Source organism: Lissotriton helveticus, chromosome 3_1 (genome assembly GCF_964261635.1).
Source record: "Lissotriton helveticus chromosome 3_1, aLisHel1.1, whole genome shotgun sequence".
NCBI classification, from domain to species: Eukaryota; Metazoa; Chordata; class Amphibia; order Caudata; family Salamandridae; genus Lissotriton; species Lissotriton helveticus.
This window is the reverse complement of record NC_136061.1, coordinates 762585815-762611104: the sequence shown is the minus strand read 5'-3', so window position 1 is coordinate 762611104 and position 25290 is coordinate 762585815. Positions and strand designations below refer to the sequence as shown.

Genomic DNA, 25290 nt, shown 5'->3' with positions numbered 1-25290 from the left:
ACCTACCCCTCATTAGTAAGATCATTGAAAAGCAATCCATGCTCAACTCCTAGATCACATCAGTGCTAAACATCTCTTGCATGAATGTCAATCTAACTTCAGAATCATGCTGTAGCAAGGAGATTGCTACCTTACTTATGCTAGACTTGCCCTCCCGGCCACACATGGCTGACCATTGAATCCTGATATTGCTGCACCTCGCAACTGCCTTTGACACAGTCAACCATTAAAACTACATTTATACCCTGAAGTCTTGAAGGGCATTCACTGTCAATGTACTTCACTGTGTCTCCTACTACCTTTCCGACCAAAACCGGTTTGTTCACATGGGCACCTCCAGATCCCAAAATATACCTATTACCTGCGGAGTCTTATGACAGTTTTGACCTCTATTTGGAGCCAACCCCTTGATGCTGTATGCACAGATAACAACATGATAATTCACCATCATGCAACGAAGACAGAATTCCTGTTTTATGCCAACAACAAGAAGCAAGAAATAATACAAACCTACCTCAATGACATGAACCTTGACAGCTTTGAGCCCCAATTTTGAACGAATGACAAGTCACTTCGATTCAGCATGGACACCTAAATCACCCCCAAGGAACATGTTAGCAAAAAAGAGAAGACCTGGGACCAGCTCTTTCTTCTAAAGACTTTGCACCTATTTCTTCTAGACATTTACTTCAGAACTGCGGTTCAAGCCCTGGTGCTTTTGCATATGCAAAAGAAACAATTGATGGACAGGATGCTGGCCACTGCAAACATTCACCCCTAGTCCCAAGGATCTGGGTTTAATCCATCATTCTTTTGCTCACCACACAACCCCAGTTTGGATCCAGCCATATGCAAATCAGTCTTGACCCTGTTCCTAATGGGAACAGTCCAGCCCGAACTGCCAAGCCAGGTCCTCCCTGGACCGGAAACAAGCATCCCGGGACAGGTTTCGGAGCATCACCCTTCATCAGCCAGGCTAGCTTGAATCCAGTGGTGTATTGAGCACGGGACACAGGTCTGAGCATACCCTTCCCACTTAGGGCGACATATGCAATAGAAACAATTGATGGACGAAATGCTGGACAATGCAAACCTTCATTCCCAGTCACAAGGATCTGGGTTTAATCCATCATTCTTTTGCTCTCCACACAACCCCAGTTTGGACCAGCCATATGCAAATCAGTCTTGACCCTGTTCCTTATGGGAACAGTCCAGCCCGAACTGCCAAGCCAGGTCCTCCCTGGACCGGAAACAAGCAGTGTGGGACCGGTTTCAGGGCATTACCCTTCTTCAGCCAGGCTAGCTTCAATCCAGTGGTGTAGTGAGCACCGGGCCCACGTCTGGGCATACCCTTCCCACTTAGGGCGACATATGCAGAAGAAACAACTGATGTACTGAATGCTGGACAATGCAAACATTCACCCCCAGTCACAAGGATCGGGGTTTAATCCATCAATTGTTATTTTTGCATTTGTCACCCTGAGTGGGACGGGTATGCCCAGATGTGGGTCCCGTGCTCTCCATGCCATTGGACTCAAGCTATCCTGGCTGATGGGGGCTGAAAGCCCGAAACCGTTCCTAGGATGCTTGTTTCTAGTCCAGGGAGGACCTGGTCTGGCAGTTCGGGTGGACTGTCCCCATTGGGTGCAGGATCAAGCCTGATTTGCATATGGCTGGGTCCAAACTGGAATTGCATGGTGAGCAAAAAAAAACAATGGATTTCGGCCCAGATCTCTTTACTGGGGTGAATGTATGACATTGTTCTGCATTCTGTCTATCAATTGTTTTTTTTTGCACTGGTGCTTTTGCATGCGCATGGTGGGAACTCCCTGCTCCATGGCCACCCAGACTCCACGTTGTCCCCTCAATCCTCGTAGGAGCGTCCTTCATGCTGCTGCATGTTTAATCCTAGGCCCAAAGAAATATGATCACCTCACCCTAATTCTAGCGGAAGTACATTGGTTCATCTTCATCTTCAAAACTAGGTACATCATTTACAATTCAATCCCAACCAGGACAACCACTTATCTGGCAGAGAAGCTCACTATCTCTGGTGGTTTTTAGTACACCATCAAACTGGAGACCAAGCACCCGGGATCTAGAACAACATCCCGTATTTTAAGCATCACCCCAAAGCTGCCCCAATTTTATGAAAGAGTTGAAGACCTACCTCTTTAAAGAACACTGCACCACAATGCATTAACAGTTCACTTCTGCTCCAGGAATCCTGCTACTTTTCCTATCAATTGTTGACTGTATGCTTGCCTATGACTGTGTACATTGACTTGCTGTCTTTTGAATTGTTTCTGGTTATACAGATACCACATACACAATGACATACAAATGTTCTGGAGCACACAGCCTATCATCAGCCTTCTTAGGAGTTGGTTCAAACAAGCTCCTTATAATATATAAATAAAAACTTTCTGCAAAAGGTTACATCTTGGATTTGTTCCTGATGCTCCTACTGCCTGTCTCAGTAGATGAAGAAGACAAACTACTGCGACGTGTTTTTTTATTTCTATCATTTTTGTTCCCGTCCATTACTGTCAAAATGAAAAACAGATATTTCATCAGCGTAGTCGTTTGCCGGCTAACACTTGTCAACCTCCAATTTGGAAATAGGTTATTAACAAATTGTGGCGAATCATCAGCATAACATTGTTCTTCATATTAGTAATTGGGCAAACAATCAATGTTTACTTTTTGTTGTTTAGTGTCTCTTAGGCATTACACCATTGCAAATTTATTAGGAAAACACAAATTACACATTTACCATGTATTTCAAATGAAAAGTCCTAATTAGTCCAAATAATGTCTGTAAAAAGTGCAAACTTATCTCAAACATTAAATTGCTATATTCAGTTTATTATTAGAAACCAGTTGATATTTGGTGGGGAATCACTGTGTAAATCAGTCGAATAACACAATAGCCTAACTGCTCTCTTATTGTTTACACATCACTACTCTGAATTGGTTGGTATGTATACATTGGAGGGTGCTTGCAAATTCTCTCTTAGGCCAAAAAACAACTAGATTCTGACGCAATCTGGCTGCAACAGGTAAAATAAGCTAGGACCCTGGAATGTAGAGCATGAGAATGCAGAATATAAACAAGAACAAAGAAAAAGAGGGTGTTACTGAGTCTGAAGAAAGGGGTCAGAAAACAGGATATAAACCCAAGACCAAGGGAGAATGGATTTGCATTACAACATATTGAAAGAATCAACTCAAAAGCAATTGCTTCTTCTGATTCCTCCTCGACTCACCCATTTCCAATACTCATCATGGCATTTGATCACGAAGCAGCACTAGCATTGCGTAAGTCAAGGATAGACATACTAAAATCTTGCCTGTCAGTCATTAACACTGTGAAGCCTGTACAGCTCTTTTACGAAGGCAAGTAGTCTTTAGCACTTCTGACTTGTCAAATCAAATCTCTTAAAGGTGGATGGGTTCTTTACACCCGAAAAGACATTCCACAAGTACCCACTTTTTCTGCCCTGGCAGAGATATAATAAGCTGTCTTGTGCCTGAATGGTAGCAGCCGTTTTTCCGGCATGCAAGTACATAATTTATGTGATACTAGAGTTTCAAGTGGACTCCAACCAAATGAGAACAATCTAGCTTTTTTCGAGGGGTGGGCGGTAAATTCTGCTCCTTCGGCAGAGGTCACAGAGTTTCTGCTCACCCCGCTCATGGCTCACCAACTGTAAGTTCGCGAGCCCGAAAATCAAGTGGTAGATCGCCTCCCGGGGAGATTTCCCAATGAAGACTGTCGCGGCAGGTCGCTACCGCTTGCATTGAAAAAGCTGCCACTTGATGTGAAAAAGTTGCCACTTGAGTAGAAAATCTACTCGAGTGGCAGAAAGAAGCAGCGCCTCTGCTGCAGTTTGTGCTGATTTTAAAGCAAGGGACAGGCTCCCGGTGCAAGATAATTAGGGTGAGCAGTGTGACGTGCCACAACTCTGCGCTCACAGAACTCCGCGGACTCAGACAGAGATTTTGGGTAGCTCCGCTGAGTAAAACTCCGTGAGTTCCGCCCACTCCCACTTTTTTCTCGTCATATTCGGCTACAAGATAACATTTTGAAATCCAGATTTCATGGTCTCTCTATGGAAAAACTTTATAACGTTGGTAGTGAAAGTTTGAAAAGACCCAGCATGTGTTTCATTGTAGATGCAATGTGAAGTTCGTGTTGATTCCTACTCTACCACACAACGTAGATGCCATCCCAAAAAGTCTTGTCATCTTAAAACAGTAATTTATTTTTAAACATTGTAGATTCGGTTTGGCTGTAATCGATTGACTGAATTATCGGCACAAAAACAGCTAAAAGACACTAAAGCAAAAAATATTATTGTGTTTGGGCTTGAAGAATCTTTCTTTAGTCAGTACGAAGGCAAAAGTGTGGTTTTTATGTTTGTGCAATCCTGATATGCGTTTCTAATTTCTCTTATGTTTTTTCCATAGGTGAAAAATGTTACTAGCTCAGATCAATCGAGACTCTCAAGGAATGGCCGAATTTCCTGGTGGAGGCGCTGAAGCTCAGCATGTTACCCTGTGTCTCACTGAGACTGTCTCTGTGGCAGGTGATACTGTGTGCTGTTTGCTTGATCAATTAATGCTCGCTCTGTTCCAAAGCAGTCACACATATGTTTCATAGAAATATTCGTTAATGTGAGTGCTTATCTATCCGAAAAGTCACAGATTTTGAATCTGCTTGCGTTTTAGTGTAAGGCGTCATGGAAGATTAATCCTGCTGTGTTGTTTGAAAAGACAGCTTAAAACGAAAACTCAAGGTAGATATAGTTTACACTACATTCAGGCCATTAGGTGCAGCACAACGAACACTTGAATTTGTAAATGGCAGGAAAGGAGAATAAGTCACAAGTCATGCAATGCATTGACCATCGGATCCAAGGGAGACTTCAGAGGGCTGTCAGGTATGGCACTGCGTCCGAGTAGTAGAGTAAGGTGTTAGGTGTGTTGAGGAGTTGCTCAGAGTTTGTGTTGAGCCCAGTGCTTTTCCAACATGTTCATCAGTAGTTTTATGATATATGCGAGTACCATGTTTTGTTGGGTAGTTCCTACTGAGTGCTCACAAGTATCTAGACTTGTTTGAACCATAAGCAGGCCACACACTGGCAGTAAAGGATGATAATTGATAGTTTAAGCCAAAACAAGGATTAAGAATTATGCATACATACCCCCTTGAAATTGAGTTCACAGTGCCACGCTGCACTGTTCAAAGCAGGGAGTTGTATCCTAGCCATCAGCTCTTTTCCTCTAGAGAAAAGAGAGCTCAAAGTTTGATTTCCTTAAGAAAGTCAGGTCTATTTTTAAATGACTCTCGCCAGACGTGAGAGGGGACATATTCCTTCACAATAGAAAGAACAGGTGGCCAACCACTAAAATTTGAATGGAGGATTTCTATCACTGTCCTAAAAAAAAAATATTTTTTTATGTGAATAGTTACACTCTTTCTCTGACATGGTGCTTACACCCTCTCTTCTGGTTGACTAAATTCTTTGAGCTAATAGGTATTCATAGTTACTGCATTTGTGCTGCTGATTGTGGAAAATGCTATTAAGTGATTTTTTCTGCGCATAATATTTTGAGACAGTAAGTAAAATGTGTTCTCAATTTTGGAACAAGATTCTAAAATGTTATTATTACATTATTTTTATATTTATACACCTCAGCTAAATCATTTTCCAGGTTTTTGTTTTTTTTGTTTCCACATATATTATTGGCACTTAAAAGTAACATACAAACATTCAATTCTCCAGGTTTTCACTTTATTTTTCTTGTTCGTTTCTTCGAATAGTGTGACTGTAAAGCTTTTAAATTCTGTAAGGTTTTGAGGTGCCGATTGAAAACCTGTTTAGTGCATCATTGAGATGGTGGAAACTGAAATCTTCATACTCCGAAAAAAAGGAACATCCTGTATCATAACGGTTAATTCACCTTAAATCTCAGTCAAGAATTCTTTATTTCGGCCAATATGACCATAAAAACACAGGTAAATAAAAGACACCACAAATCAACATTTAAATTTCAAGGGTAAAGTGCATGTGCAATATCAAAGAATTCCATTTAAAAATTATAAAATGGAATAAATATATTAAAATAAACATTGGCAATATTTGGGGTTTAAAAAAGGTGGGGTTGATACCAATATAAGGTCCCAGAAAGATGATGGAGTGATCAGATTAAGCAGAACCTGATTTTAAAATAGCTCGGCGCACACACCACATGGAGAATAGGTATCGGGAGACAGAATACACAATGGGCATACTAGTACCATAATTTAAAATCCTATAGGCTTCCGCACAATGGTTTGTTCCAAGCTTTCTACATATCTGTACTAGCCATCTGTGTCTAGACTTCTTGTATGCTGGGCAAAAAAAACAGTACATGTTGAGCTGTCTCCAAGATGTGGTTGCAAGCTGGACAACCCTGAGTTGGAGTTCCCCACCCCCAGTTATTTGTGAAGGTGCAAATCGGCAATGCACCTTAAATCTACTCTTGTCTGAGTTCTGCTCTGATGGATGCGATACAACCAACAAGGGTGTTAATTGCGCCTAACAAGTAAAAGTGATAAGGGGCCAAAGTTGTTCTGCCTTTTATGTATTATGTATGGGATGAAGTATCCCCTGCTGTACATTACAAGGATCTTGCAAATCATTTAAGAGTCCTGCGCCCATATAGAGGAACAAGACCAAAGGCTGAGTTGGCTAGGAAATATGGGGTGACCTGTAATATCATTGTAATGTAAGGTAATGGGTATTTTATTCTTTATAATACATTATTATTTTTCACACTTTCTACAAACCACTTAAATCATTCTGTCTTGCTCTTTCAAATGAGAGATACTACAGTTTCAGACATGAAAAATAAAAGCTGAATCTGTAGTGCAAAATGAAACACAGCAAAGCGTAGTTAGTCATTTATTTTTAAAAATGTATTATTATTATTTCATTGTAAATTAGATTAAAAATGCTGTAGCTCAGAATGTGTAGAAACATGCAAATAGTTACTTTCCGATATTGACCTACAGTGCAAATAATAAACGTTGTTATGAATCTCTCCTTTCTGCTAATCACTGTTAATGTTAGAAAAATATATCAGACAAACTAGTTAGTTATTTTTTTCATTGTTTTAATTGCAACTGTAATTATGGTCTGTGTCCTGCCTTTCATCCTGGCTGTGGCGGCAGGCATTTTGACAGCACACCTCAAGTGTAAAAGTTTACTACAGTTGAGCAGCTATGTAATTGCATTGTTATTATAGGTAACAATCATCAATTCAGCTAGACTGTAGTATGTAGATTAGAGAGGGGCTTTTAAATAGGGATTTCGGAAATCCCCTGCTGTACATTAAAAGGACAATACATTTCACCGAGGAGTTCTGAGACCATACAGAGGAATGTTGCAGAAGGCCGAGTTACTTAATAAGGTCATAGAACTCCGAGAGTTTTTTAACAGAAGAGAGTACTTTGTTCCTTATAATACTTGGTCACGCTATCACCTTCCTACAAGTAACTTAAATCCTTAGTGTCTTGGTCTTTTATGTTTATTGAAGACTTGAAGAATAAAAGCAGGATCTGTACTTCAAATTCAAACACACCAAGAATCTGTTAATAATATTAGCTAGACGATTTTGGGATGAGTGTTGTGCAAGCTAGAGTAAAACATGCTGTGGGTCAGATTGTGTTAAAACATTCATAGATTCTATATTCACTGTAATGGCCTACAGCGTGAAAAAAAACCAATAACTTGCCATATGTATCTCCTAACTTATAATAGCTTTTCAATTTAGAAAAACACATCAGAAAAAGGAAAAGGCAGTTCCATTTTCCTTGTGTAAACGAAGCTGTAATTATGCTCTCTAAACTGCCTTTCACACTGCCTGGTGACTGGTTGCTGACATTTAGATATCAGAAGTCAGATGTAATAACTTATTACATTTGGATGGCTACAGCTTTTCTTTATTACAGGCCTCTAGAAGCATCACAAGTCGCCTGTAAGAAAGACATTAGAGACACGTCTTTATTCTGGGATTGCAGGCTCCCATGTATTATAATGAGCATATAGTAAGTATAATCAATTTGGGCAAAAATATAGATGTGAGTAGCCCAATTGTTATTATTTTTTTTGAACATCGGCCCTTAAATGATAATATGACACAACAAACAAGTGCTTTAAACTTTTCACTTAAAAATGTTCTTTAGCAAGACTCTAATTGTGCTTTTAGTTTATTTTTGCGATCATTGTAAGTATTATTTCTGGTTAAAGTAATGCTGGATCATTACAAAAAGTAGGAATTCCAATTGACTAAATTTTTTTAATTTATTAGTTCTCCTGAACATCGAACCCCAAACTGAAAAGGATAACATCATAATGTACATTAAAATAACATGCACTGCCAAAGTCAACAGGTCTCAACTTTGTAAAGTCTTTTACACTAAAACTGCAATGTTCAGTTTAATTTTCAAGGTCACAGTATGCCAGCGTATTGAAGGGGGGGGTTATGCTTTAAGCACAATATTCATTTCAGCATTCTAACAGTAGTGTTTCACAGAAATTGTGAATTATCCTAGCCAAACAAAGGGACATCTCTGCATATATATACCATAATCAAATAGCTATGATATAAACAGGAATCATTCATTTCAGTGTTGGAGCAAGGCAAGTGGCCTTTCTGCCGAAAGATTTAAAGATGGTAAAATCCTCATTTAGTCATAACTTAACTTATATTAGTGGCATTCATGAGAAAGTGCAACACGGTTCTTTTGGATATGCTATTGAGGCTTCAGTGAAGGAGAACTCAAGTTATGGATATTGGTCACGAAGAGAGGATGGACACTGGTAATTAGTTAACATGGTATCACCAATCTCCATTCTCATTCAATAAATTGAATTTACTGTAATCAACCCTGTTTTTTGTGGCTTAACCTTGATGTAATATTTCTCCATTTATCATGCTACATCAGTCAAGCAGTGAACAAGGCACTTCATGCTGCTTATGAGCTACCTAGAATGAATCATGGATATGGTATTATCAGGATAATGGTAGCTCAAAATGTCATGACTTTCGATGACATTGTCGATCTAACCTCATGCATATGTTTTTTTAAAGTCCTCATATCACCAATATCTGCAAACCCAGGCCTTTTCTAGGAAACCTGTTCCAACCGTGGGCCTGGTGCATACAATATATCCGGCCCTGCCAACTAGTCCTACCAGTTTCCTGGTTCCTGGCATCTCACAGGAGTAATCATCGGTCCACATATTAAGTCATTGACATTCCACTCCATCTTTGGAAGTCGACCTAAATCCAGTTGCGATCAGCCCCCCTCTACCCCAGTTCCAGAGCCGATGCCCATTTTACAAATGTATCTAACCGCCTGAACACTTTCAATCCCCTTAGGTGGTGAGGTATCCGTCCAGCGCTTACAGATCTCTCTTCTGTCTAGGAGCATCATATAGAATAGGAAGGCCCGCCTAGATTTTGTTACAGGCTGGCTCGGGCAGGCTTCCACTCCCATTAATACCAATGTTCAACTTCACGTTAAATTCAAACCCACAGATATTCTTAACCACATTCTCCACCTCCCGCCAATACACCTGTAATTCTGGGCACTTAAAAAACATATTTTGGTCATCAGCTCAGGCATACGTTAAATATAAAAGAGGATATCAGGGAACCCCATGGAGCTTTAAATGTTCTGGGCTTACCAGCAACACATGGGCACCTAGTGTGTAAAGAGCACCTCTACAGGGGGGATCGTAGCTAAGCCGGAAAACATGGTGGCTGCATAACTCAGCTGTATTGCAAGTGTAGCCTGCCAGCACGGCCTGCCATTCAATGTTTATCCTGCATGAAGAGGTGCCATCGATTAACACTCAAGACTGCACTATACTCCTGAAACATTGCCCTACCTAGATCAGGGGTTAAGCATGGTGAGTGAGGCCGGGCACTGTTTGGATGAGCTTGGCCTCGTGACTTCAGACTCTCCAGACTAGAGGCCTTTGCTGGGTGGCCGCGGCTGCTGCGGGGACCCCACGCTTATGTCTGTAAGCATTGATCTTCCATACCAGGGAGGGGCACTGGCACCCCTTTTGGGGCACCTATATATTTGGATGGACCCCTGGTGAGAGTTGCAGTGTACTGCTTCAGTCACCTCTGGTAGGGTGGTGTGCAGACAGAGTGCAGACCGACTCTGGGCTCCCCTGATGAGAGGAGCTAAGGCCAGACTGCAGAGTTTAGTGAGACTGGATCACTGACGTGTCTGTCTCCTCCCAAGACATTTTAGAAGTAGTCCTCATTGGCAGAGTACTGCAGTGACATTTGTGTCTGTACTGGACCCCCCACCCCACAATATTGACTCTGGGTGCCCCCTTTGATGGGGTGGAGGGTTGGCAGCAGGTCTCTGTTGAGCCCATCCAAGACAGGGGTATGGGAACTAGCTGTGACACTGCTGTGAGGGGCACTGCAGGTACAAATTTGATTCCTCACAACTTGGGCCCGCTGATTTGGGTATGTTGCTCTGATCTGAGACAGAACTTGCTGGGCTGGGCCAGCACATGACTAGCGGGGTTGGCTGGGCCTGCAAAGAGGGTTATTCCACCTGATTGGGCCGCAATGACCACCCCCCTTCCTACTGTGCCCTCTAATCTGCAGGTTACCACCTTCCTCCCTCTTCCTCCTCACAACAAGTCTGCTCCAACAACCCCTTGGAGAGGGGTAAAGAGACACCAAATAGAGCCCTCGGGTCTGTTGAATAGATCTGTTGCAAGACCTGGTGATATAATGGGATTCATATTTTGGCAGACAGGATATCCGTCTCCTTTGTGATGAGGTAACCCATCTTCCTAGATCTAAATCAGGCCCTCTGACAAGGACAGCAGTGTATGACCTCAGAGGAGACATGGGTGTAAGAAGTCTCACCAACATATGGCAGGAACACTCCCTAGTGGTTCTATTCCTTTGGAGCACAAATGGATGTTGACAGATGCACTGTGTTGGAAGCGGCTGCATTCCTGCAGGGGTTTGGCTCGCCCTGCTCCCCAGAGGGGATAGCAACATTGGGCGATGTGGAATCATCTCAATCATGTGTCTCACTTTCTGGATCGGTGGCCCCTCAGGATGTCACGCCACAAACTGCTCATATCTTACTGTAAGGGCCCTATTGTAGTGCACAAGAGACTGCTACCATAATTGATAATACTAACTGAGGGGGTCTCATGATTGGTGGTGTACAGAGATTGCTTCTCAGCATCTTCACTACAGTGACCATCGAACTGACCTTGTCACAACTGCTCTTTGTTGTGAACTTGAAGGCCCCATCTACTGTCCTGCACAGTGGTGCCCACACTACTACTGGCTTTATCAAAGGTATCAAATGGCACACTACTTAACCTTGACTATAGCCTACCCATTCAAAATGACTTGTGTTTATCTTAAACAGTTTGGATGGGGGTGTTCTGCCTTCTGCCCTTGTGTTCTTGATACAAATAAATTTTCACGGATGTTGCAGGTTTCAGGTCAACAATAATGGAGGTCACTGTCAGGTAAAATAAGTTTTATGCTTCTTGCATTGGGCAGTTCAGCGCTTACTCCCTTACTTTTAAATCTCTGAAACAGGCCATTTCTGATTACAATTTACTTACATGGAATATAAGGGGGATAGGTTCGGCCAATAAGCGGTATGCTGTATTCTCACTCTTGAAGGGTAGAGGAACATGCATAGCCTTTTTTTCACAGGAGTCGCATATGATTGACCCAGTTAGCTTGCTTCCAACAATCCTTCTCCACAAACTACTCTGCTTACTCTGGGGGTAAATTAATTTTGGTGCGGGCTGGGGGGCCTTTCCAGTCACAGACAAATGTCCTGGATGGTGAGGGAAGATACGCTGGTGAAGGGCAGACTCGATGGTAGACTACTGCTCTTGGGTAGCATCTATGCCCCTATTGTGGAGCAGGCGGTTTTTTGGGAGCAGCTGTCAGGATTACTGTTGCATTGGGCTGCTATCCCTTGGTTGCTTTATGGTGAATTTAACAGTGTACTGGACCCTATGCTGGATAGGTTGTCGCCTCCTCTTCCTCAGGCCCTAACCACATTGAAAGCAAAACACATTTCTAGTTGGCTTTAACAATGGTCCTTGGAGGATATTTGGAAAAGGCCCAATGAAGGCATAAGGACATATTCCTTTTATTCTGCCACCCAAAATCTACATTTATACCTAGATAAGATTGTTTGCACTGCTTTAATGGGCTCCATTTGCATACGCATTGAGTACAGTTTCAGACCAAAACCCTTTGGTCGCAGATTTCCTCTGGGGTTTGCTGCACTGCCCAATTCCCTCCTGGTGACTTCAGCCCTCATTGCTGGAGCACCAGGTGCTCTGTGCCTGTTATGACAGGATAACTGATTATTTCCATCACAACCTGAACATGGCCTCCACGTAAGTGCTGTATCTCAGCAGTAGTGGTAGCTCGAGGAGCACTAGTAGGGGGCTTTCACACTAGTGAGAAGTCCATGCTTGGGTTGGAGTCTCACTCTATTTGGGAGGAGAAACAACAGGGACCGTTCTTGCAGAGGCCGCCGCATCCCCCCGAAGGGGGCAGGGGGGCTCAGGGGCAGGCGCCATAACCCGCGCCGTGCCCCCAGTGGGAAACCGGTTCTGGGCGCTTTAAAGCGCCCAGAAGCCAAGGGGAGATTCACGCCTCGCGCCGCCCGCCAGGAGTCGGAGAGTGCCAGTGGCGCCAGAAGGGCAGCCAATGGGCAGGGAGCGCTATGTTTTGAACCCCCCAATCAGGGGGCTCCACCAGAGCACCAAGGTAAGAGGATGGCGAATATAAGTCGCCGCTCGCCCAGGTAGCTCTCAACTTCGTCGAGGAGCAGGGAGAGCGGCGCACCTGACGAACTTCTGCAGGTGAGGCGACGAGGCGAAGCTCTGTAGGAGGGATCGGCTGACTACGGACCATCGCTGCACTGAAGGGACCATGGGTGCTAGCGGGACCAACGGACGACGGACCATCGCTGGGCTTAAAGGAGCATCGGTGCGCCGGCAAGGCTCTGTGGCGGAGCAGAATTCATCCAGACGCCCCCCCACGAATCCGGGACCGGCACGTGGCTAGGCCGCCACAAGCCCGGTAGAGCCCGCCTCACCGCTTTCAGCGCGCATTGTGCCGCTGGGGGGGGTCAAGAACCTTGAGAACACGGGGGCGCGGCACTAGAAGGTCTGCGAGTGCGCGATCGGCTCCTTCGGACGTACTGAGCGGCAGTGGACCCTCGGTTTTGGAAAGATTTGTTTTTTTTTTTTTTTACACCTCACCAGCTCGGTGGGTTACCAGCTTGGCTGCGAGCGGCGGAGAAGGAAAGCGACATCCGACCGGTAACAGAGGCACAGGAGCCATCGGCAGGATGCGGCGTGAGTGTGCCAAGGAGCAGCGGCGGGGACCACGGGCCGAGGGGGAGAACAAGGTTCAGAGCCGACATCCTACAGGATGGAACACGAGTCCTCGGTAAGGATCAACCCTGCGGGGGCACCGTTACATAGGCTAAAAAGTCTGGGGAGAGATCAATCTTGCTGGCTATGTCGGGGTGGAGGTCGGGGCCAGCTGCATATGGCCTTGATAGAGGTTGCGAGACTCAACCGAAGAGGTTGGTAGCCTCGTCCACACACGCAAGGGTCAGAGCAATGAAGCTAGGGCCATCTCAGAGAGTGTGTGCCTTAAAGCAGCGCCAGGTTAGCTAGCACTCTGCCACCCAATAATGCGTGCGGTAAGTTTTTTCGAAGGCACACTGGAGTGCCGGACGAAGTAGGCAGAGTAGAAGGATATTGCGATATAACTTTAAGCTGCGGGAATCTTCACACCTCTAGCCCTGCCCTCGATTATACCCTGCGCCTTTTCTCGAGGCCCCGCTGCTGTGCTTGCTCGCAAACTTTCACTGTGTCTGCAAATTTTTATCACTGTACTTGCTTTCTTGTGCTTATGCGACAATATGGAAGTCCCACGCAAATATCCGGTTGGTGTGGAACACGTATATTGTGGAGCTCCGATTCAAGTTTGGTGCAGCATTTAATTTTTTCAAAAAAACACCATGTGTCCTCTGTCCCAGAATATCCCCGGGGCTCCCAATCCTGGGAGAGGAGTTGGCCTAACGGCTAGGACGCTCGACCTCGGAACTGGGGATCCGGGGTTCGAGCCTCGGTAACAACGCCAAACACCTCCTAGATTCTAGGCAAAAAACGTAATCCCCCCGTGCCTAAAATGAAAGGGTTCCCTCATGTAACGTAACTGGAAAATATGTAAAGCGCTCTAATTCGGTTCGGGTCTAGTTCGCGCTATACAAAAAAAAAATGCATTTCCCAAGCCTCCCAGCCACGTTGGGAGGAGAGCGCACCCTCTACCCACAGGATGCCCCCCCCTCGTTATCCAGGCACAGGGTTATGCTACAAGAGCCAAGTTCAGAGTGACCTGGTATATGGCGAGCTGGGTACATGGACTGCAGCGCGATGTCGTACAGTGCTATATGTGAATCTCCTCCCCCTTCCCGGGGCAGAAGGGCCGAGTGAGCAACAAAATTCCACGGGACTAAAAACTAGGCTAGGGAGCATGTCACGTTAAAAGAATGTACCTAAAAATATTGCATCGATGCAAAACACCTTTGGAGTAGTGAGCAACTACTGTTACTTTGACAAAAAGTAACGCATTTGGAGGCTAGAGAAAAATATACCCCTCAAGTAAAGAAAGAGGCCCCATTAGTTGAGAAGAAACCATCCTCATAGCAAATTTCAACTGTTATGACTCCGCGGCTGCTGCTGGGTAGCGCGTGACCTGGCCTCCACCATTCTAGTCTTTAACGTTAATATAAGACAATGCTTTTCCAGAGCGCGCCCCGAATTCATTGCTCGGGAGTTAGCGCGCGGGATGGGGCGGCAAAGATTGGTAAAGCCATACCTTGTTTGGGTGGTAGAGAGGTGCCATACGCAACAATTAAACGGTAAAGTAAACCAAGTAAACTTTCACTGTGTCTGCAAATTTTTATCACTGTACTTGCTTTCTTGTGCTTATGCGACAATATGGAAGTCCCACGCAAATATCCGGTTGGTGTGGAACACGTATATTGTGGAGCTCCGATTCAAGTTTGGTGCAGCATTTAATTTTTTCAAAAAAACACCATGTGTCCTCTGTCCCAGAATATCCCCGGGGCTCCCAATCCTGGGAGAGGAGTTGGCCTAACGGCTAGGGCGCTCGACCTCGGAACTGGGGATCCGGGGTTCGAGCCTCGGTAACAACGCCAAACACCTCCTAGATTCTAGGCAAAAAACGTAATCCCCCCGTGCCTAAAATGAAAGGGTTCCCTCATGTAACGTAACTGGAAAATATGTAAAGCGCTCTAATTCGGTTCGGGTCTAGTTCGCGCTATACAAAAAAAAAAATGCATTTCCCAAGCCTCCCAGCCACGTTGGGAGGAGAGCGCACCCTCTACCCACAGGATGCCCCCCCCTCGTTATCCAGGCACAGGGTTATGCTACAAGAGCCAAGTTCAGAGTGACCGGGTATATGGCGAGCTGGGTACATGGACTGCAGCGCGATGTCGTACAGTGCTATATGTGAATCTCCTCCCCCTTCCCGGGGCAGAAGGGCCGAGGGAGCAACAAAATTCCACGGGACTAAAAACTAGGCTAGGGAGCATGTCACGTTAAAAGAATGTACCTAAAAATATTGCATCGATGCAAAACACCTTTGGAGTAGTGAGCAACTACTGTTACTTTGACAAAAAGTAACGCATTTGGAGGCTAGAGAAAAATATACCCCTCAAGTAAAGAAAGAGGCCCCATTAGTTGAGAAGAAACCATCCTCATAGCAAATTTCAACTGTTATGACTCCGCGGCTGCTGCTGGGTAGCGCGTGACCTGGCCTCCACCATTCTAGTCTTTAACGTTAATATAAGACAATGCTTTTCCAGAGCGCGCCCCGAATTCATTGCTCGGGAGTTAGCGCGCGGGATGGGGCGGCAAAGATTGGTAAAGCCATACCTTGTTTGGGTGGTAGAGAGGTGCCATACGCAACAATTAAACGGTAAAGTAAACCAAGCAACCAAAGACGTGGCAGTACGCAAATAATTTAACCGCCATGGCCAGCCGGAGATGCTGGGCAAATCACTTAATCTTCCTGTGCCGCCATGTGTAATATAATACGGTGCTCAGGCGAAGGGCGCCAAATACCTTCGAGTCGAGCCGCGCAACACAAGCATGCAATGCAATGGCAGTAAACTGCACACATGGGCACGGCAATATCAGGCTGAGACAGGCTTGAAATGCTACTGACGTGGGAGGCACAATCAGTATTGAAAGCCCACTTGTAGCTAGTAGGACGCGATCAGGGTCACCCTTCGTGGATGACCCCACTGTGCAGCGACATGCCAGCATTTAAACGTTCTCAGATGGCTGCACTCATGTAGCTCCCGGAAAACTTTAGTGCATTTGCACTGAACAAACGAGCAGCAGGTATTCATAGAATTCTGCCGAGGTGTGGCGTTAAAAACGGGTAATCAATTCAGTGGTTATGCTACTGCTTAAGGGAACGCGCACCAATGGCAGCAGGGACACCAAAGTGGATAAGCTGTACCCTTAGGCATTCCACTAGAGGTCAGCGTTGCACACCATATTCTGTGACAAAAAATGCGCAGATGTATAAATGAAACGTTACGGTAACGGAAAGGGAAAACATAATGCTCAAACTCATAGATGAGCACAGGAATTTAGATGTTTTTTTAATCGCATCTCCCCCTGTATGGTTACAGCTATCCAGGAGCAGGGACCCATGCAGGTTCAGCCTGCGGTGAAGCTGTGGAAGAGCAAAAAAATAAATAAGAAAACCGTCAAGATAAAAGTCCATTTGATATTTAAGTGCTATTGAATGTCTGCAGTAGCCCTTAGTTACAATACCAGGTAGTACGGAAAACCGGTTCTGGGCGCTAAGCCAAGGGGAGATTCACGCCTCGCGCCGCCCGCCAGGAGTCGGAGAGTGCCCAGTGGCGCCAGAAGGGCAGCCAATGGGCAGGGAGCGCTATGTTTTGAACCCCCCAATCAGGGGGCTCCACCGGAGCACCAAGGTAAGAGGATGGCGAATATAAGTCGCCGCTCGCCCAGGTAGCTCTCAACTTCGTCGAGGAGCAGGGAGAGCGGCGCACCTGACGAACTTCTGCAGACCCACACCTAAGGAGCAGCAGTGTCGCAGGGCTGGACAGTGGCAAGGGCATTTGCGGAAATTGGTACAATGGTTGGCTAAGGAAACACACCGGCGGGCGGTGTGTAGGAGGAGGGCCACTCACGTAGGATGCCGCACGGCAGGGTGAGGTGGCCGCACCAAGGAGGGGAGTAGCAAGAGGAGACGGCACTCGCGGCCCAGACCCGACCGGACGGCAGGGCGCAAAAGGTAGTGAGCTGGGGGCCTAACTCCAGAGAGAAAAGCTACCCTCCACTACACGCAGAAGGCGTGGGTGACCAACCAATGGGGATCCTGGAAATAACCAACATAGAGAAGAGGACCACCAAGGACTGTCAAAAGGAGCTGGTTTTTTGGGGTGCCATTTACGAACTGATGTGTAACACAAAAGTACGGGCCCAGAGTCGGCCCAAGATGTTTTTCTATGTTTTCTGACATGTATGACTTATGACCATACGGCAGTTCGCAAATGACAAATGTATAACCAGCATGTGAGTAATCCTAATAGAACTGCGGCCAACAACGACCACAACATGGACACGCATTGTTGGCAATCTTTACTGTAAGGAGGGTAGGCGGGCGGGGGGAGTCAGAGATATCTTTCCACGGAATGGGCACGGTGCGAGAGTTATTGGCTGCTCGTAAACATACATGTTAACTGCTGGAATGGCTGCTATGTGTTAACTTTGCGGCACAAACAGCGAGAACACATTAGGAAGCAGACAAGCCTGGATGGATCCCTACTTCCTTGGTTAATTAAACAAGAAACACCTTGTGTTCCCATTCCATCCATCAGAATAGCCCCAGATATTTATGTGCACACACCGGCAGAAATGCACCACGCTTTCACTGAATACTTCTTAACTCTATATACTGCAGAACAGCACCTGCCAACAGAGAGGATGCTGGCTTATCTAGCTTGTATTCCTCTGGCCTAGGTTACTTGGGTTCAAACACACAGGAGCTTAGAGGGTAAAGCTAGTCATAGGTCGCCCTCCACTCATGATACAACATACAAATACAAGACCTAGACTTGTTGGGCACTTATAGACCTATCCTTCTATTGTGGGCATACCAATTTTCGCAATAATATTGCAAGAAGCCACTCCCCTATTATTAGTTTGTTGGGGTAGTAGGTATAGCCCTGGATGGTGCCTTATTTAACAATCGCCCGTTCCAAGAGAATCAGTTCAGTTGTGAGACGACATACACTTACACACTTTAGTGTCAACCAATGATACATAAATGACCAAAACAATGTGAGTGAGAGCGAGAAAGCACCTCACGGGCGCACCACCAACGGGAACCTGGCAGGTACTCACCAGGATTGCCCTGTTATCATCATTGGTGCTTTCAAGCTCAGAAAAGAATAGAGTAAAGTGTCCAGAACACACAAAGAAATTGTGTCAAGAAATATGCAGTGAAAAAAGAAAAGATCAAACAGTTAGTTCTAGGTTACTTGGGAACAGGGTTGTGATCTGTGTTACCCTATCACTGAAACTGAGATAATAGCCTCTGCAGGGTGGCACTGTTTAAGTTGCGTTGCCTGCAGACAGGGGCGGGCTTGGCTTTCCTAACTTTAAGCACTACTTTTTGGTGCAGCAACTATAGTGGGTCAGCCACTGCCTTTGTTGAGGTCCACCTAGACGATAGACTCTCACTGCAATCTCCCTGGAACTTGGAGTGCCTCCTTTGGGTTTTTCACCCAGTGCCCGTCATGGCCCCTACAGCCACTACACCTACTTCAGGTGCCCCTCTACTACTTTTGGCACAACTTGAGCCTTAAGGCCTCGACCACCCTATACTTCTCATCTATCCTCCTCCTAGTTCCCCATGCAATAGAGGGCACCTCATTTGATGCATGTTGCAACACTGGCACGAGGCAGAATTAACCTCCCTGGGCAGCTTTTACCAGAACAGCATATGAATACTCTTTATCATATTAGTAACTCAGCATAACACGCACAGTGGGCAGTTTTTTACATACCATGCGCTGACTCACTCCCTCAATGCCTGCTGGCACCCTGCAGTAACTCAGCTTCCAACATACTGTGTGACACAGTACCTGCATATGGTGGGCACTGATCAACGCTTGACTACCTGACTTGTGAAGGCAATCGGGAAACATGCACAGACTCATCTTACTCACCTCCACGATAAATAGGAAATGGAGCTTGGCCACACCCTTCCTGAGTAGAGGGGGTCTAGTGTGCAGGTATATTCCAAGAGCCCAGACCTCCCAGCTAGAAGCTACTATCGTTTCCAATGTGTGTACCAGTAGGGTAACGATTTTGGACCAATAACGAGGCAACGAAGGACATGACCTTATCATATGTGCCACATATCAGGATCAACGAGGGAGCAGTGGGGGCTAGCAGCGTGGGCCTGGAGGAAAAGCTTATTAGGTTTAGATGGGGCTATGTAAACCCTGTAAATCACGAAATACTGTACTAGTTCAAACCTTGCATTACGATAGACCGTAGGTGGATATGGTAGTATTGTTTCCCACTCTTCACCCTAACCCCTGACTGATACTTTATGACTAGGCATTATGCATTTTAGTTATCAAGAACATGTCCACACAAACTGATAGATTCTATTTCTTTTCAAGATGGAGACAACTTGGAGAACATGGAAAGTGTAAGTCTCCAAGCAGTTACCCTGGCAGATGGCTCCACAGCATTTATTCAGCACAACTCCAAAGGTAAGAGTATGCCCATTGTGCAAGTTACATTTCGAAAATGTGCTTTGTTTTGTGTTATGGTGAATTATAAATGCATGCTGTTTTTAAAAAGCACATCATTTAAATTTGATCTCGCAGGTCCCTGTAGCTCAATGTGCAGTAGCTAAGAATTGATTGACCGCCTAATGTTAACAATCATAGCAAGTTGTTCCCTACTTTTATTACCCTAATTCTTTTACCTCATTGCCTTCAGGAACCCATTGCAGTGGTTCTAATGGTTTTACCATCAATGCTTTGTGTCCTTTCTTCTGGTGAGGACTCCCTACGTAGATTATTAGGTTGCGCGTAGGACTCAGGTTTTAGGATGATAGTTTTGACTTTTCCCCCTTCTGTCACTGTCATACACTTAACTTAAAAAACATGACTGTGGTTGGTGAACATTTTTCTTTCAATTTATCAGTAGTGGCTGCTACTGGATGGGGGTGGTTGGGGGGGGAGGAGGAATGTTATTAAAAAAAACAGACTTACCTTTAACGGCCAGCCACCGTCTCTCCTCCGCCCTCGTCTCATCTGTCCCGATGGGCGGCAGGAGGGAGCACTCGGCAGACAGGCTCTCCTGAGCAAATCACAACGCTGCAATGCAGCATTGTGATTGGTCTGAGCGCCAGGGATCGGCGCTCAGTCTCGAACTGGGAGCCTGTGCTTGTTCTTGACCAGGCTGTGTAATGAAGCTTGGGTGGTACAGGCAAAGTGTGCATGAACTGTTTGGTCGGCCCAAGAGGGCCAGCCAAATAGTTCATGTGCAATTAGGGAGTGCACATCACTCCTCCCCTGCTCTGGCCAGCCCCACCCCACACTGCACACAGCAAATAGGAAAAATAAAATGACAATAATTATACGTTATTGCCACTTTATTTTTCCCTTTTGCTCAGTGGGACAACGCTCCTCCGCCTTAGCGGAGGAGCCACCACTGTAGATATGGACTTGATTACTCCGTCAGATCATGCTATGCATACATGGGATCTAGAATTTGAACTTGGAACCAATAAAAGAGACTAATGGAGGTTCAATAAATCCTTGCGCAAAGACAAGATTACAGAGCAAAATTTAATGGAGGGCACTGAAACATAATTTGTTCAAGTCTGTTTTTATTGTGAACACAGCGATAAGCCTACAACCCCATTTCAGGGCCGGCCGCGCAGAGAAAAAAAGACCAGTAGGCATCATTAACCAGGGGAGGCGGAACCATTAACACAGCGCTCTGCCTACAACCCCTGGAGGGGCCGGCCGCGTGGCTTAGGGGAGAGTATAACAAGAGGTGGTCAGATGACGGCAATGCGTCGGTGTGCGGGGGAGGCGCGCATGTAAGAGAGAGCAATGGTGCCACATTTTCAAAGGCCCAACAGGGACCGAACTGCCCCAAAGAGGGGTGAAAGCCAGAGTGGCAAGTAGGAAAGAAGAAAAGTCAGAGGAGGAGTGAGCAGTAGCGAGGTGGAGAGGTATCTGGGGGGTGTGTCTGCAGTCGCCAATATGGGATGGAAAGCGCAAATCGGCACTGGGGGAAGCGATTAGGTGACTAGCCTGCTCGGGTCAGCAGGGATGAGGGCATCCTCAAACAATTGCAGGGCGCGGAGCCTGGGAGGCATGTGGCGGGCATAGCTGATGGAGCACAGGTATCGCACGAGGGGTTCCCACACTGCCTTGAAGCATATCCCCCGTGATTGTATCCGCGCCGTGAGTAGCTCCATAGTCAGGACGTGCCAGAGGCGCACGAACCAAGAGGCTATCGGCGGTGCCTCAGCCCGCTTCCAGTATAGAGCAATGAGTTGCCTGGCTGCACCCAACATGTGGAGGGAGAGGATCCAGTCGCTGCGCGTGAGGACCCTAAGTGTGGGGGGTCGAATGCCCAGCAGGAGTGTGCAAACCTCTTCAGGGAGGGGAAAACCCAGCACCTTCTTAATGTGACTAAGGACCTCCTTCCAAAAGACAGCTAGGGTAGGGCACGACCACCAGATGTGTACGAAGTCGCCAGTCGCAGTGCCACACCTCCAGCACAGCGGCGAGGAAGTGGGGAACATTTTGCTGAGTCTCAGGGGAGTGTAGTACCATTGTGTTAGCATCTTGTACGCGTTTTCCCTCTGCGGGATGCTGCGGTAGGTTTTGGGGATGTCGTTCCAGAGCCGAGTCCATTGAGATGGCGTGATATCAGCGCCAGTCACCGACTGCCACTGCCTCTGATAAGGATGTGCAGGCGGAGCGACGGGGTGTTGCAATATGTTGTAGATCTGGGAGATGAGCCGTTTCAGTCCCCCGAGGGAGCGTGCTAACTTCTCAAACGGGGTATATGCCCTGGTAGCAGCCTGATACATGTCGTCTCCCGAGAGCCAGTGGCGTAGCTGCGCATACTGTAAGCTAGCGGTGAAAGGAAGGCCAAATTCGTCCCTGCAGTCCAGCCACGATTTAGGCGACCCACCAAGAAAAAGATCCCCTGCGACCCTGCAGTCTCCTTGTGTCCAGCTCTCGAAGGCTCGGGTCTGGGCAGCAGGGGGAAAGTGCGGGTTACCTGCAATGGGGGTGTGTGGAGAGGGGAACGTGGTTAGACCCTTGGGCACTGCCACTCTGTCCCACACTTCAAGAACCGTCCTTGTGGGGACCGCCATATATGCACTTCTGGAGCGCGCCACACGCGGTAGCCAAGGTAGGTCCCATATGGTGCGTCCCGTGACCACTCGGTCCATGTGGAACCAGTGCTTGTCGCTTTCGCGTGCACCCCATTCGATCACAAACCGGAGATGCGCCGCCCAATAGTAGTGGAGGAGATTCGGGCAGGCCAGTCCACCCCTGTCCCTCGGCTCCATGAGGACTTTCTGTGAGAACCGGGGCCGTTTGCCCCCCCATATGAAGGACGTGAGGTCGCGTTGGAGGGTTCTGATGCAGTGAATCGGGATCGGAGTGGGGAGGCACTGGAAAACATACAGGATGCGGGGGAGGACCGACATCTTGACAGCGTTGAGCCGCCCCAGCCAGGAAATCATCAAAGGTTTCCATTTCCGCAGGTCCGCTAGAACTTCCTTGCGGCAAGAGGCCCAGTTCCTCGGAGACCACGAGTGGAGGTGGGGTGTGAGGTCTAGACCCAGATATTGACTGTGGTCATCCGCCCAACGGTAGGGTGTGACCCCCTTCAGGAGGGAGACCTCCTCTTCGGGGATGGTGAGGTTAAGCGCCCAAGATTTGGTGTGATTAATTTTAAGGCCGGACGCCTGCTCAAACAGTGAGAGGGCTTCGTGCACCGCTGGGAGGGAGACCCGAGGATTCGTAAGAGTAAGAATCAGGTCGTCCGCAAATAGCGCTACCTTGTTAGAGCGCCCTCCGTGGGGGATACCATGAATATCAGGAGTGCGCCTAATCAGCTCCGCCAATGGCTCGACCGCAAGAGCGAACAGGAGCGGCGAAAGCGGGCATCCCTGCCTCGTGCCCCTGTGAATCGAGAGCGGCGATGTCAGCTGACCGTTGACCCGAATTCTGGCCTGTGGCCCAAGGTAAGGGGCCATGCACCTGGAGATCATGGTAGGGCCAAGACCAAGTTTCGTGAGGACCGCCCGTAGGAAGGTCCAGTCGACCCGGTCGAATGCCTTTTCTGCGTCCAGCGAAAGGAGGCAGGCCGGGATTTTCCAGTGGTGCACCTTTCCCACTAAGTGTGCCAGCCTACGAACGTTGTCAGCTCCCTGACGGTCCCGTATAAATCCCACCTGGTCCGGGTTCACTAATCCGCTTGGCCAGGATCTTAGTGTAGATCTTGAGATCGGTGTTAAGGAGGGCGATGGGGCGGTAGGAGGCACATAGGTCGGGATCCTTCCCAGGCTTGGGGATCAGGGCAATTTCCGCCAGGCCCATATCAGGGGATGGGCCAACGGTATCAGAGAAGGAGCTGTAGAGTCGCAGCAGATGCGGGCGAAGTTGGGTCAAGAACAGGTGATAGAAGGTCAACGGCAGGCCGTCCGGCCCCGGGGTTTTCCCCACAGGGAGGTCTTTGACCGCTTCTGTTATTTCCTCCTCCTGCAGGGGCCCCTCCAGCGTGGCCGCACAAGCAGGGGACAGTGGAGACCCCCCGAAGTCCGCGAGGACGGCCTCTTGCGCCTCCGCAGAGGTGGGCTCCTCAGCATACAGGGAGGAGTAGTAAGCGACAAATGCGGCCTGTTTGGCCTTCTCTGAGGTGGCACTGGTGCCATCCTGCCGCTTGACATTGGCAATGTGGGCCCTAGCTGCGCGTGCCCGCAGCCTGCCGGCCAATAGACGACCAACCTTGTCCCCTCCCTCGTAATACCGTTGCTTGAGCGCTAATAGGGAGTGTTCCGCCTTGTTGGTGCGCAGGGCGCGGAGTTGCCCCCTGAGAATGGCGAGAGTTCTCTTTGACGCCCGTGAAGGGGAGTCCCGGTCCCGAGACTCCGCCTGCTTGATCTCGCTAGCCAGGTCGGTTTCCATCTGGAACGCTTCCTTCCTCCGCGCCGCCGCCAGGGAGGTGATATGGCCCCGAATGGTGGCCTTGAAGGCATCCCAGACCGTATGAAAGGGCAGGTCGGGGGTGTCGTTAATGGCGAAGTAAGAGTCTATGGCGTCTCGGATGCTGGCGATGTCATCCGGATCCCGGAGGATCCTCGGCGGGAGCGCCCACCTGCGCTCACGAGTGGCACGGGTCAGGGGGTCCTGCAACAAAAGCTCCACGTGAGCGTGGTCCGACAGGGAAATGTCGGAGATAGTGGCAGCCAAGGAGTCTCGGGCCAATTCAAGGGAGGTGAAGAGATAGTCGATTCGGGAGTATGTCCGATGGGAATGCGAATAGAAGGAATAGTCCCGGGTCCCCGGGTTGTGGTAGCGCCACACGTCCACTAGTCCCAGGTCTGTAAGCTGCGTTCTAAGGGCAGAGGACATTGCTCCCGCGCCGTTAAAGGGGGTTCCCGCCCGATCTAGCTCAGGGTCCCAGACAAGATTGAAGTCGCCGCCCAGGATCACATTACTGTCGCCCGATGGGAACTGTTCCCGCAGAAGCGCCTGGAGGTATTTGTCCTGCGACTGGTTGGGTGCGTACACACATCCTAGAGTGAACTGTGCTTGTCCCATCTGTACCGTGGCTCGGAGGAAACGCCCGTCAGCGCTTTTGAAGGGTTTCACGGGTCCCCGCCTAACGCCAGCTCTACAGAGGATCGCCACCCCCGCTGTCTTGGTGTCAGAGGATGCCCAGAACTGTGTAGGGTATCTGGGGTGCGCCATGCGTTTGATGTCTCCCCTGAGAAGGTGCGTCTCCTGGAGGAGGATAATGTCAGGGGAGTGGTGTAGGAGGTAGCGCCATATCTGCTTAC

At 47.5% G+C, this 25290-nt stretch overlaps 1 protein-coding gene across 2 annotated transcripts in view; it reads left to right on the top strand.

Annotated features, from left to right (window-relative positions):
• The window catches only part of ZNF143 (zinc finger protein 143), a 313756-nt gene that overhangs the window by 42406 nt on the left and 246060 nt on the right, over window positions 1-25290 (top strand). For both annotated transcript variants that reach the window (XM_078680961.1, XM_078680962.1), the window contains exons 2-3: window positions 4474-4592; window positions 19862-19954. In XM_078680961.1, coding sequence (XP_078537087.1) covers window positions 4481-4592; window positions 19862-19954 — 205 coding nt within the window. In that variant the 5' untranslated portion in view covers window positions 4474-4480. The remainder of the gene's footprint in view (window positions 1-4473; window positions 4593-19861; window positions 19955-25290) is intronic.